General features: G+C 28.4%; 1 protein-coding gene across 1 annotated transcript in view; it reads left to right on the top strand.

Moving 5' to 3' along the window:
- LOC129959052 (bridge-like lipid transfer protein family member 1) overlaps positions 1-13331 on the top strand; it is a 133609-nt gene that overhangs the window by 91956 nt on the left and 28322 nt on the right. Inside the window, exons 40-48 of the mRNA XM_056071845.1 lie at positions 4965-5161; positions 5476-5618; positions 6290-6413; positions 7007-7113; positions 7192-7317; positions 7423-7644; positions 8491-8679; positions 8918-9107; positions 11110-11334. Of these exons, the coding sequence (XP_055927820.1) occupies positions 4965-5161; positions 5476-5618; positions 6290-6413; positions 7007-7113; positions 7192-7317; positions 7423-7644; positions 8491-8679; positions 8918-9107; positions 11110-11334 (1523 nt within the window). The remainder of the gene's footprint in view (positions 1-4964; positions 5162-5475; positions 5619-6289; positions 6414-7006; positions 7114-7191; positions 7318-7422; positions 7645-8490; positions 8680-8917; positions 9108-11109; positions 11335-13331) is intronic.

Here is a 13331-nt window from a genome sequence, read left to right as displayed (position 1 = left end):
TTCTTTCATTACTAAATATAGCTTTCTTCCAAATGTTATTGGTCTTCAATTGATGAGTTTTTGCAAACTTCAAATGCTTTTTCTGCATTTGCAAGCTGATGAACGGTTTCTCTCTAACAATGCGACTTTTATATCCAGCTTGTCTAATGGCATTTAGTCCAGTTTCAGCACTTACACTTCTGTCTATGATTTGAAAAGATTCTGCAACAAGTTGGATGAACCGTATGGTCGCAGCAATCTGAAGGAAAGTATTAAAAATTTGGGTTTAGATGGATATTCCATTTTCCAGCAAGACAAAGACCCCAAATAGAATGCACGTAACGTCAAAATATGGTGTCTTTTCATTGTAAACAACAGTTACACACATCACCACAGTATCCCGACATCAATGCCATTGAATATTCGTGGGCCATACTCGAAAAAGTGGTTCAAAAACACAAAATTAGTAACAAAACCCATTTAAAACAAGTGGTGCAAGGAGAATGGGGTAAAATATCTTCAGATACCACCAAAAATGGGTCGAATCCGTACCATGACGTTTAGAGGCCATTATAAGAGCCAAAAGACATGCAATTTAATAGTTCCACTTTGTTTCTATGTGTGATATTGCAAAAATTTCATTGGTGTATTCTCAATTTTTTGAGGCAGAATTCTGCGTATGCTTATTTAAAATGCTTCTAAAACTTTTCAATTTAGGAATTTTTCGTTTATTTTTCTTTATTTTTACTCTAAGTTAAACCATTTGTTATGTGTAAAAATAAAAACATGTTTGCACTACCCGGTAATGTGTTATTTATATTGAAAGTCGCATTTATCAAATAAAAGTAAGGTGTACTCGCAATTGTTTGAGCCACTGTATATATATATATCATAATTTGTTTTGAATTTCTCATTGTTCTTCTTGCAATTAATGCATGTTGCATTGAATAAATATTCTCTATTCTAAGATCTTCTTTCCCGCATTTACTACAAATTGTTATTTCATCAACGGTATTTCTGCAATTTTTAGTATTCCCAAACTTGAAGTATTTAAGGTATTATTTAGGCTTTATGTATTTTTTGATGGTGAACCTTTGCTGATCAAGATTGATTTTATCTAACCTCATAATTTTAAAAACCCCAGGGTCCGTAGCGGTGATTCCCTGAACGCCCAATAGATGGCGCATTGAAAGAACAGAGCGTTGAACTCTTGTTTTCCTTTAGAGACTTGCTTTTTTGGGGGGTGTTTTTATGTAAGCAGTGGCTTTCTGTAGACGCGCTTGATCATCACTGATTTCAGAGCTGTATACACAAAATCCATTCATTGTATATAAATCGTTAAGTAATTCGTATTCTGGATGCCAATGAATCGCAGCCTGAAATAAGTATCGAAATTTGAACAAGGTGAGTCAATCATTTATTTGTCATAATACAGTACACTCTCGAGTGTCCGGTTTGCGACTATCCGGCCTAATTTCCCTTTATCGTAATTAAATGAGAAAGGTAAGGCGTTACATTGGCAGCATTGTCAAGGCATTGGAAGAGAGCTTCTGCTTCTTTGATAAGTTACAGAATTTATGTTAAAATGCGAACAGTTTATATCCTTTAATTTACCATTTATCTAATAAATTTTTGAAACGGCAGTGCACTGTATAAACATATATAAACTACCAGTATTTTAACTCGGCACGTTTCTGGTAATTATTTCTATGATTCACTTCTATGGCCGCGTTCACATTCTACGTCGCGTGAGATAAATGGAGGGTTTAGTATTCGATAAGTGTTAAAATACGTATTATAACAGTGAGTTTTGGTATAAAAACATTGTCTTCTGGTATTGGTGGGCAAAGAAACGAGTTCAAAGAACTACGGCCTATCCGGCTTTTTTGTTATCCGGCCTGCCCTTCCGCCACATTAGGCTGGATACTCGAGAGTATACTGTATTGATTTATTTAAGTCTGACCAAAATTTTTTTGATGCTTTTAATTCTAATTCATTTAAGTACTTAATTAAATTAACACGTAGATAAAATCCAATTTGTTGTATATTTCGTCTTTTCTTACAATTCGTGTTTTGTGTCCCCTTATTCGAGATCAGTATTCTGTTCCGTAATATTTTGAATATTTTCTGCAATGTTAATACTAACATAAATTATGAAAATAATTACTTTACGATTAATTTTAATTGGCTTCTTAACGTCAAGAATTTTGAGAACTGTATTCTTTTCCTTTTCGGTCTGAAGTTTAAAATCGTCATCATTACTACACTCAATCAGAATGTTATCCAGAATGCTCCCTTTATTAATATTTTTTTAATTCCTGTCTTGAGTTTGACAGGATCAATTGCATTTTGTAATATTTCCTTAATTTTGCCTCTATTCACTTCTTTTTTTAGAATAAACCAAAATATATTTGTTCTTCTCATTTAATTTATTCTTAAATTTCTGTCTTCCTACTTTTGTCATTTCTGCATAAGAGGCCGCTGATGGAGTAGAAATATTATCCGAGTCCTCATTTATAATATATCTCCATTCTACTATCTGCCCTTTAATTATATTAAGGGCAGTCTGCTGCTTTGAAATGATTGAGAGGGGGAAAAATCTGTTATATCCTGCAACTTCTTAACGTTGTCATGTCTCATTTTTGACGCCTTGGCTATTTTCTCAATAAAATAAAATCCTTTCTTCTGAACCTCGAGAGCTGAGAGCAAGAAGTCTTCAGTATTCGCCATATCTAATGCTAAATGTAAATCATTCCCTCGTGTTTTCGACTTAGCGGAAAGGAATAACTATTCACAATTAAAAAATAAAAATACAAATATTGTTGAACGAAAACCGTCTGTAATTGTCATAAAAATCATAAATTTTCGTGAATGTAGCTGAATAACAGAGGACCAACGACTTAGAGAAATGTTATATTTTGTATATGTTTCTATAATTAAACTTGGTTGATAATTTCGTAACTGTTCATGTGAAAATTCTTTGTTGAAATGAAAACTCTTGTCAAATAGAATTGTGTGATGTCATGAAAATGCAGCCGAGTGAATAGGCTAAATTTGTCTTTTAAATCTGTTTATTTATAACATCACAGTCAGACAATACACACAACATAAAACACATAACATAAAAAACATTCACAACATATAAACAACAGGAAATTCATACATTACAATATTTGTAAATCCATTCCCACGACCATTATCTTAATCCACAAGATAGAACAACATCACAAGGCATCAAGGCCTTTTACTTTCAACACCACCTGACGCAACACAGAATCACATAGCACAACACCACGCTGACTCCCGCCGAAAAAAATCTCCGCCTGGTCAACGAACTCCGGTGTGATGTCATCACATTTTTGATCTACACCATTACAGTGCTGCCATCTACCTTCTGAAAATTTTCGAGTCAAATTCTTTACAATTGTTTAAGGCAAAGCTTGATAACAGAAAGGGTAAATAAAGGAATGCAAGGCATGCAGAGTCCAAGAAATTTGGAATAATAATTTTGCAGGTATTCTTTATAGCAGCAACTAATATAGTCGTAAAAATAGTCTAAGAACTCATCAGTGGGTTTCGATATTGATTAGCACATCTTAAGCGGGTATTCTATTGAAAGGCTCTCACTATTTAGCGGGAGATTTTTTTGCAGTTCGCGCACAAAATTGCTTCTGCACAAAATAGCTATAGTTTTTGAATTAATTCAATAATTAGTAAAACCGACTTTAGTCATTTACCACGTTTTAATAACAATATGCACAAAACTGACTTTTGTCATTTCCCGTTTAAGATGTGATGCGTAATCACCAAATATCGTGAGTGATGATGTTGGAGAGATAATAGACGACAGTTATGCTACAGAAACTTGTGCCAACATACAGATATTACAAAAATTAATTAATTTATAATTCATTTTCAGTATCAAGCTTGGTGATGAAAAAACAAACAATGACGGCATTTCAGAATTCTAATGTTGAATATCGAACACAATATAAAATTTTCAATGAGCTTGCTAAAGTGAAATGTAAGTGTAATATAATAAGTTCACTTCGCAGTTTTTTTAATAAAATTTCATTTCTTCTGAAAACATATCCATTTTGGCTTTACGATGGCTACTTGGTATTTGTAGTTGACCATTAAGTTTTTCATATGGAGGTCATTGGCGATTCGCTGGAAGTCTATTTCTGACGATTTAAAACTTTCACAATTTAAAAAATACAGATCTGAGTTACAGAAATTTTTGAAATAAGAGAATAATTTTGCTTTTTAGAACAATAGAAGATAAAATTGATTCAAATATGTATGTGCTTTTCAGACATTAAAGTAGAGCAAAATAGAAACTTTGTTTCTGAAACAAGATGCTGCCAATCTCAATCAATTAAATATTAAGTTGTTTTAATTTGAATTTCATAAGAAATCGAATGGAGCTTTGTTTCTTTGCTTGCAACTAATTTTGTTAATCCTCAAACACACATTTAATATTCATATTAAATGAAATCAACATTGTATTTTACATTTTTGAATTATTTATGTGAATCGCAGTAACAATTTATTCGAGTTATATTAAATTTCTTTTGATGCTATCTGTTTCTTTTCTTCAAAATATAAGTAATAATTAAACAATAGATTAATATATCACTGAATGTATTGCATTTTTTAATAATATGCTTCATTAACTAATGTAAATGAAATTAAAGTTTGTATTTATCTAGATTTTTTTTAATTCTACAGTTACATGGTTATGTTTATTATTTTTATTACATTAATATTATAGATGGCACATGTTTAATAATTTTCAGTATTTCTAAACATCAGATATAATGCATATAGAAATTTCTTAAAATCCTATTTTTAAAAATGTTAATTATAAAACATATGTGTCATTTTAAATATATTTTGTAAAAATCTTTATAAATGTGTTATTTAATTTGGATGTTTATCCATATGTTTTTGCTTACATTTGTGACTATGTATATTTTTTATAGATAATGCGAAATGGATTTTAAATGTTCAATGGCAAATGGAAGGTGTTGATATTCATCTGGATACAAACATTGGAAAGCAGTTGTCTACGTTATTTAAAACACTTACTGCAATAACAGGTGTAGAGGATGAAGGTGATGGTATGGATTATCCAGATGTTGGTGTGGATGAATCTACAAGGCATGGTCCTTCAGTTCAGGTATTTGTATATTCCACGAAGGAATTCATGATATTTCATCTATATTTAATTTCATTCTTTTCGTTTGTATTTTGGTTTTCTTATATGTCCGTTGATTAATTAGTTGCTTTTAAAAATTTATCATTTTATTTATTGTTTTAGGAATTCGTGAAAAAATTTTATTCTTGGTGTTTCTATTTTGGAAATGTTAGATCGGCTAACTAATTTCGTCTAATTATTTTATGCTTGTAAATAAATTCTTAGATTTAATATATATTTTAAAAGAGATTCCATTTGTTTAATAAAAAAAAACGTTTTCGTTTGCTTAATTTTAGGAACCAGTTATAGCTCGAAAAGGTAGTACATTTGTCGAAACATTGCCTCCTCTGTTTCTGGATCCAAGTTTGGATGCTAAGAAAAGATCAAGATTAATAGAAAAAGAAATGAATGAACAAGCCAAAATCATTAATGACTTACGGTATTTATTATTTTTTCATTCTCAACTATTTTCTATGCATGTGATTACTATCGTTAGTAAGTGGCTTTTTTCTTTACTCATTTATAAAATCATGAAATATTTCTTAAAACTGATACAGTATGTTTCATATATCGTGTTTACGTTATCTTTTTATAGTAATGTTTTTACAAGAGCTGAATTCTTTTGCACAAATTTTGCATTGTGATATTTATTGTTGTTTATTTAATTTTATTCTCTGTATTTTATATAATATTTTCTATTTAAAATTTTCAATTAAACTTGTTTCATTTGTTCAGTTGTACTAATTTTTTTATAACTCTTTGTAGCATTTATTCATTTATTTACGTAATAACTAGCAAATTTTGCCCTTACTTTTGCATAGCTGACCACTTCTTTAACCCAGAATAATGTAATAATAAAAATAAAAATTTCTTTCCAGTTTAATCTGTAACTACCTCTAAGATTCTTCGTCTTTCCTATATTCATGAATATTATGGCCTGAAAATATCCAGTAACAGTCTGGGCAATTTGTTTCCTTTCTGACTTCTTACTATGTCTGAGAACATTATATTTTTTAAGATTTTCTTTCATTAATATTTAGATAAAATAATGTTTGTATGCGTATTTTTCAATTAAGAATATTTTACATGCAAAATATAATTGATTTTTAGATTGCTGGGAGCTAGTCAAAGTACAATTGAACAAGAAGTGCGCCGTTTGCATGAATTGGAAACTGCAGTTTTCAATGATTTTCGAAGAGATGTTATTAAAAAACTTCGAAGGCAAAGTGTGAAGGTATTTTTTATTAAAAACAGTGCTAATTATTGATGCAGTACATATCTTGAAAATTTTATAGCAAAAGAAATTGTCTTGTGTGTTATAGATGTATTCTGAGTAGCATTTATAAAATATGGAAAAAAAAAGAGGAAAAAAATAATAGTACCTTTGAAATTCAAATTACTTACACTGTTATTCTTAACAAGTTGTATAATAGAAAAATTTGTTTAAGAATATTTTCCCACTACTTTGTTTCAGCAACATATTTTTTAAATGTTTTCAATTGTTTGATGCATTGTTTTGAATAATTATTAATATAGGTGTAATATTATTTTGCATCTTCGTGACTTTACAGTTCTAGAATTCATATTTAATGTGATCCTGTTTGAATTTTTTAAAATTAATTTCTTAAAATTTTCATACTAATTATAAATTTAGTCTTAGAAAAACGATCTTATTCTTTCAGAACACAATAATTTGTTATCTTATAAATAAAACAAATTTATGATTTCCTTAGTTTTTCTTTTTCTTTCTTTTTTTTTGTTTATAAATTTTGTATTAAATTATATATATAGAAAGTAATTAATGTTCTTTTTTTTTTTTTTAATCAGGCAACTTCATTCAAAGATAAATTAGGCCTTGGAACTCGTTCAGCTGCTGGGCCCTTACAGTCTATGTCATTGTTTTTTCCTGATACAGAAGAAAATGCGGAAGTTGGGTTAGAGTCTTCTCTTATTTTTTAAATTTTTAATTTTTCTTAAATTTTGTTATTACTATTTTCTAAATCCTTTTACAGGATGAGTGAAATTATTCAAACTCCCAGTAGTAAAGACAGTTCACCTAGCCATGCGCATACACGCACAGGATCTTTAGACATGTCTGATTTACCAAATTTGACTCTTCCAGAAAAGTCTGTTCATAGGTATGTATCTACAATAGGTGTTTTGACAGGTTTAACAGTAACAAATGTGTAATAATTGGTTCTAACATAATAATGAAATAATATTTCATTCATTTTTATTTTTAGGGAATTATCCTTAGACAGTGTTTTTACATCAAGTGCTGCTGCAGACCTTGGATACAGTGAAACACCTACTCCATCACATAACCAGGAATGCAATGGCAATACATATAAATTGGAACATTCTCCTTGTCCAGCAGATCATACAACTTCTTCAGAATCACCTGCTAGTAGTTCTGCGGATGCTGTTCTTGAAAATACTATGAAAGCAGATACCATCGACTCTAAGTAATATATTTTGTTTTAATATAAAATGAAGGCTAAAATCTCTTAGGAGTAACCTAGTTTTCACATTATAAAATGAATGATAACACTCACTGCAAGGAAATTCATTTCCACACCCAAATGTGTTGAATTAATTATTATCAGTTTGCTTATGACTGGGTTTTTTTTATTGCTATATTTAAAAACACACTAGTTTTTTTTTATTATTAATGAATAAACCTTCTCCAGAGGCTGAAAAATTTTCCGTATTATTTTCGATGAGTGTCTAATTTATTGTATTATAAATAATGTGTTTATGAATTTTTCAAAATGTTCAATACTACTGAAAATTTCTTTTAATCTTATCTTGAATTGTTATGTCGAAATATAACCAAAGGTTACTGGTGTCATAGATTATCAGTTGCTGTAGCGTAAGTTCACCTAAAATATAGTATTTTTCTGTTGATTGGTTTAGTAATCAAAATTAAAAGTTGCTTGTAGCTCTTGAAAAAACATTTTTGTTAACATATCTGCTAAATCATAAAAAAATACGGAATCTCTGATAGAGTACTGTAAAATTATTTGTTGTATCTGATATATCTTAAAGGAGGCGAAAAAGAAAAAATGTATTACAATTTGGTTGTCGTGGCACTGCTATCAGTGTGATGATTTATACTGACACATGACTTTTAGTTCATTAAGCTAAAATAAAATATTCGTGTATTCCTTTCCAATTAGCATTATTTATGTAACTTTTTCAAGATTAATATGAGCATTTTTAAATCAATAATGTACCATTCGATATCCCCTCAATAATGCTTCCATTATATATATTTTACTGAAGCTTTTAAATGTTTTGTTTATTTTTAGAAGACTTAATGATCAACAAAAGACTGGACATACAACACCTGGTGGAGCTAGCAGTGGCGTCAGTTCATTTAAACAACCTCCTTCAGAGCCAAACGTTGATTTTGAATTAGATGTTAAAGTGTTTTTCAACAGTGGAAAATGCGTCTTGCATACTAAAGACTTCAATAAAGAAGAGGAGTTTTTGAAAAGGTCAATTTGAGATATTTTTACATAATAATTTAATTACTTTTATTTTTACTCAGAAACTACTTCAGTTTAATGAGATGAAGTTTTAATAACTTCTCAGGCATTTCTTAAAGATATAAGTAAAAAAAAATGTTTATTATTGGGTTTTTTTTTTATTTGAAAGAGGGTTTTACTTTATATGCATTTAGAAACTATGTATAAACTCTATATTTACTTGTTATAATAAAATTTTTAAATTTAGATCAATGCGAAAGGAGAGAAGTTTTTCTGGAGGTGGTTTCGATTTATCTTCCCCTAGCCACACTAAGAAACGCCATGGAAGTGGTATGAGAAATAACATGTCAGCATCTCGTTTGCGTTATGTTCAAACTGCACCTACAAATCAAGTGGCTGATTTTACAATATTTCTGATACCCGGATTAGATGTTAAAGTACGTATTACATTGTATTGATTTTGGTGTGAGCATTGCTTTTTTTTAAAGAATTTCTATAACTTTTATACTAGTGTCAGAATTTTATTATAAATTATTATTCCCTATAAAACAAATGTTACTTATTATAATTATAGTTTTTGAATTAATATCTTCCAATAGTTTTCCAGTCAGTAGAGAGTGTTGCTTACTTTTTGTGAATGTGAATACCAAATTTCACGTGAGGCTCAAGCTGAACCATGAAGTTTGTGCAATTTGATGCATTCCTGTCTCTAAGCACTTACTTTCATGGTCACAACATAGTTTATACTCCATGTAATCTTATTATAAATGTTGGTAGTATTGGTAGATTAAAAGCACATGCTAAGAATTTCGATCCTTTCAAGGGCTACCATTTATTAGAATTTAAGGTTTATGTAGTCTTATTATTCATTTTATTCATATTGTAAATGAAGGAATTTATTGATTACTAATCCATATGCTGTATCAACATTCGGGAAAAATACTGAAAACCATTCCCAATATTATTTAATATACTTCAATCCAAACTGTTATTGTTGTAAAAAAATTAAACTCATTTTTCATTTCAAATAATTTTAATGTAAATAATTTTTAATCACTATTCAATAAACTTTAAACTTATTTTTTGTAATATTATTTCATTTGGTTTATGTATTGATCTGAATTGTATTTGCTGTTTAAAAATAATCATAAATGTTTTTACCTCCTTTATTGTTGGTTTGTTCTTTATCCGAAAATTATGATAATGCATTTGCATTTGTTCAGAATCAATAAAAATTTGGTTTCATTAATTATTGATTTCTGTATCATCTGCTCACGGATGAGTGATATTAATTGCTCATAATTTCTATAGATTTTGCATCAGCTTAATCAGCGTATTTAAACTTCCAAAGACATAAAATATGTTTTCAGGAACAGAACTATGAATCTGTTATAGGGTTTTCAATACAGTTTATATCCATGATGTAAAATCATTTGATTTTAGGATTAGAATGAAGAATTTTAATTAGTAGAAAAAAGTTAAGGTCCAGAAGCATTTGAGCTGAATTATTTCAGTGCCTTTAAATTTCTTCATTGTGCATATTTCTATAAACGTAATTTGAAAATCTACAATCTTGCATTTTGATAATTAAGACAAATGGTACTACTTTCTGTTGACAGTATTTAGATAAATTTTAAATTGAAATCCTTTAGTATATACGAATTTGAAAAACAAAATAAGCTTGCACTAAATTTATAAGGTATCCCAAAAAGTAGTTTACAAATTTTGAAGGTCACTTAGACCTACGGGAAACAAATGGCTCTTTATTAATGAATTAAGTAAAGGAAAAAGAAAACATTAGATAAAATGTATTTAACAGATTTAATATATTACTAGTTAATAATAATATAAAAACCCAGTTACATGAATAGCAACATATATTTAATGAAATATAAATTTTCAGTATTACAAAAACTCAATTGCATTAATAACAATTAGCGAAGCATTATTCATGGAACTGGAAGGTGATGCTGTTGTAAATTTGTATTCCCTTAAATCTGTGTTTCACATCTTATCTAGTGTATCTTTTTCTTTTACTTAACTCTCTGATAGAATTTCTTATAATATTACCCCTTATCCTGTAATGGAAAAGCTACTTATTTCTCTATTCTTAAACTATCTTTAAAGTTTGTGAAAGACTTTCGGAACACCCGCTATAAATAATGTACACATTATTTTTAATTTAAGTAATTAAATTGTCATTGGTTATCAACTGGTTGTTTGATTCCTGTAGATGATTTCAATTAATTACTATTTTAAAGTGATGCATTAGTGATTAGAAGTAAATAAAACTTACGTTTTAGGTTTTTTCCCTTCGCTTTTAAATAATATTTTATTGGAAGTCTCTCAATGAAATATATTACGAAATGGATTTTGTTATCCATAGTTTCTCTTTTGTGAAATGTGTGAAGTGTAAAATGGTTTATTTATTTATTTTAGGTGCATTATAATTCTAAAACTGTTTCTGGGGATAGTCCTATTACCAGCATAAATGGCTCAAGTAAATATTGTTCAGAAGCAGAAACAGGAGGATTCGATTCTTTTTCTGGTCGATCTTCCTTTCTAGCTGTTGATCCATCACAAATGTCTAGTTGCAGTCTTAGGAAAGCTAGAATTAAAAAGGCTTGTCTGTTTGCATGGGTTACATTGCAAAGTATCCCAGAGGTAAATATATCTTAAAAGAGGAACGTTTGAAAATTACATTATGGGAAGTTTAGTGAATGCTATTTTTATATTTAAATTGATTATTTAGATCTTGTTGAACTAAGTATGTTTCTTTATTTGATACTGATATTTTGTGCCCATTTTATGATAATTAATATTTCCAAAAATACATTTGTTCTTTCCATTGTGCTCACATTAAGCAATACATGAATGTATTAAAAATTTCGGAAATTAAGGAGGAAAATTTAAGTTAATAAAAATTTGAATATATAATTATTCTCTTCCAGTTTTTTAATGGATTAAAATCGTTTATAAATGTAATATATGTAGTTTTTAGTACTAAATAATATATCAGCAACTAATAGATATAGAGAAATGCTGCATGGGAATTGTTAAAAAGTTCCATGCCTATTTTACTGAAAATTTAATAAACATATGTTAGGTAAAAGACCCACTTTCTGTTTGGGATATTTATGTTTTAATTGAAGAAAGAAAGAAAATTTTTCCTATTTCATGTGATAGAAATGTCATGAGTGAATTCAGAAAAGACAATTTATACTATTTTTTGTTAAAAAGAAAAGTTGAATATATATAAGTATATATAAACTTTCGGCAAAGCAGAAAATTTTTTGTATTTTTGTCAAATTAAATTTTCATCCGTGCTATTTAATCTAAATACAAAAACGTGATTTCTGCTTCAACCTGATTTACCCTTGAAATTAATGAAATCCGACATATCAAAATTGGTTAATATGAAATAATTTCATCATGAATATAAATAATTGAATATTTTGTTATGTAATATGCTCTCTTGTGATTGATAATCATCTTTACTACAATAATATAGAATTTGTATATTTATCTTTCATTTTGATGCAAAATTTTTATTACATATATAGCTGACTAATAAAAATTTAATGTGTGATTCGTTGAAAATTTTCAAAAAAAAAAAAAAAATGTTTTTGAAACATTTTTAAAGGCAGTGGGGATTTTTATTGGATTTCTTACAATTTCCTTTCACACACATTATAAGTATAATGCGAAAAAAATACTTGCATATTACACTTGTATGGAAAAAAAGAAGGGAAAAATTATAAAAAATGAAGATGCAATCTTATAATAAATTGGGTGTTGGTTGTGCATAATTATTTTATTTTCTTTAATGGTATGCATCTTTATTCTGCTCTCAGACATTTTCTCTGAACCCTGTATAATACTGTCTATTTATGATTTGATGCATTTTTTCCATAACTTTGCAATAAAGTGGAAAAATTTTAATGTTATAAAGTCACAGTCGCAGCATGCTGATTTTTTGAAGCTTTGAACTTTCTACATTTGGAACAGATCTAACAATTTTTAACTATTCCCTGTCAAAAATACAAAATCATTCAAGAAGTTTCGACTTGTTAGTATAATTATTCATGTATGATGTCGTAATTTAAGTTTAAAGTGCTATATTTTTAAAAATGTATAGTGGCATTTATTGTATATTTATTAGTTATATGTTTTAAATTTCTCAGTGAAATACAGATTATTAAATGAAGATGTAGAAAAATTCCATTCTTGCATTATGCACTGAAAAATGGAATGATTAAGTATTTTTAATTTCCAATTATAATAGGTATTGGCTTTTCCCCAGAAATTACGATTTCCCTTATCAGTTTCTGGTTGACATTGAGAAAAGAAGTTAAGAAGCTTTTGTTAATATTTAATCAAAGGAACTGTGCTGGGTATTTCATTATTGTGTTGCAGTAAAAGCAGTATTTTATTTTTTTATCAATATTTTTGATGTTTTCATACTAACAGTTCAATATTAGGATTGAAAAAAAAAAAAATAGAAGATAGGTCCTAAGTATTTCCCATTTTATCTTTTCAAATTATATTTATATATTTTTAAAAATAAAATAAAAAAAAACGTTATTTCTAAACACTAGCATTACATATCAAATCTAGAAAGTATATTTTTTAATCGCTTAATAAGATTTTCAAAATGATTT

The sequence above is a fragment of the Argiope bruennichi genome, chromosome X1 (assembly GCF_947563725.1).
Source record: "Argiope bruennichi chromosome X1, qqArgBrue1.1, whole genome shotgun sequence".
Lineage (NCBI taxonomy): Eukaryota > Metazoa > Arthropoda > Arachnida > Araneae > Araneidae > Argiope > Argiope bruennichi.
Note: the sequence above shows the minus strand (reverse complement) of the source record. Positions and strands in the feature narration are given on the sequence as shown.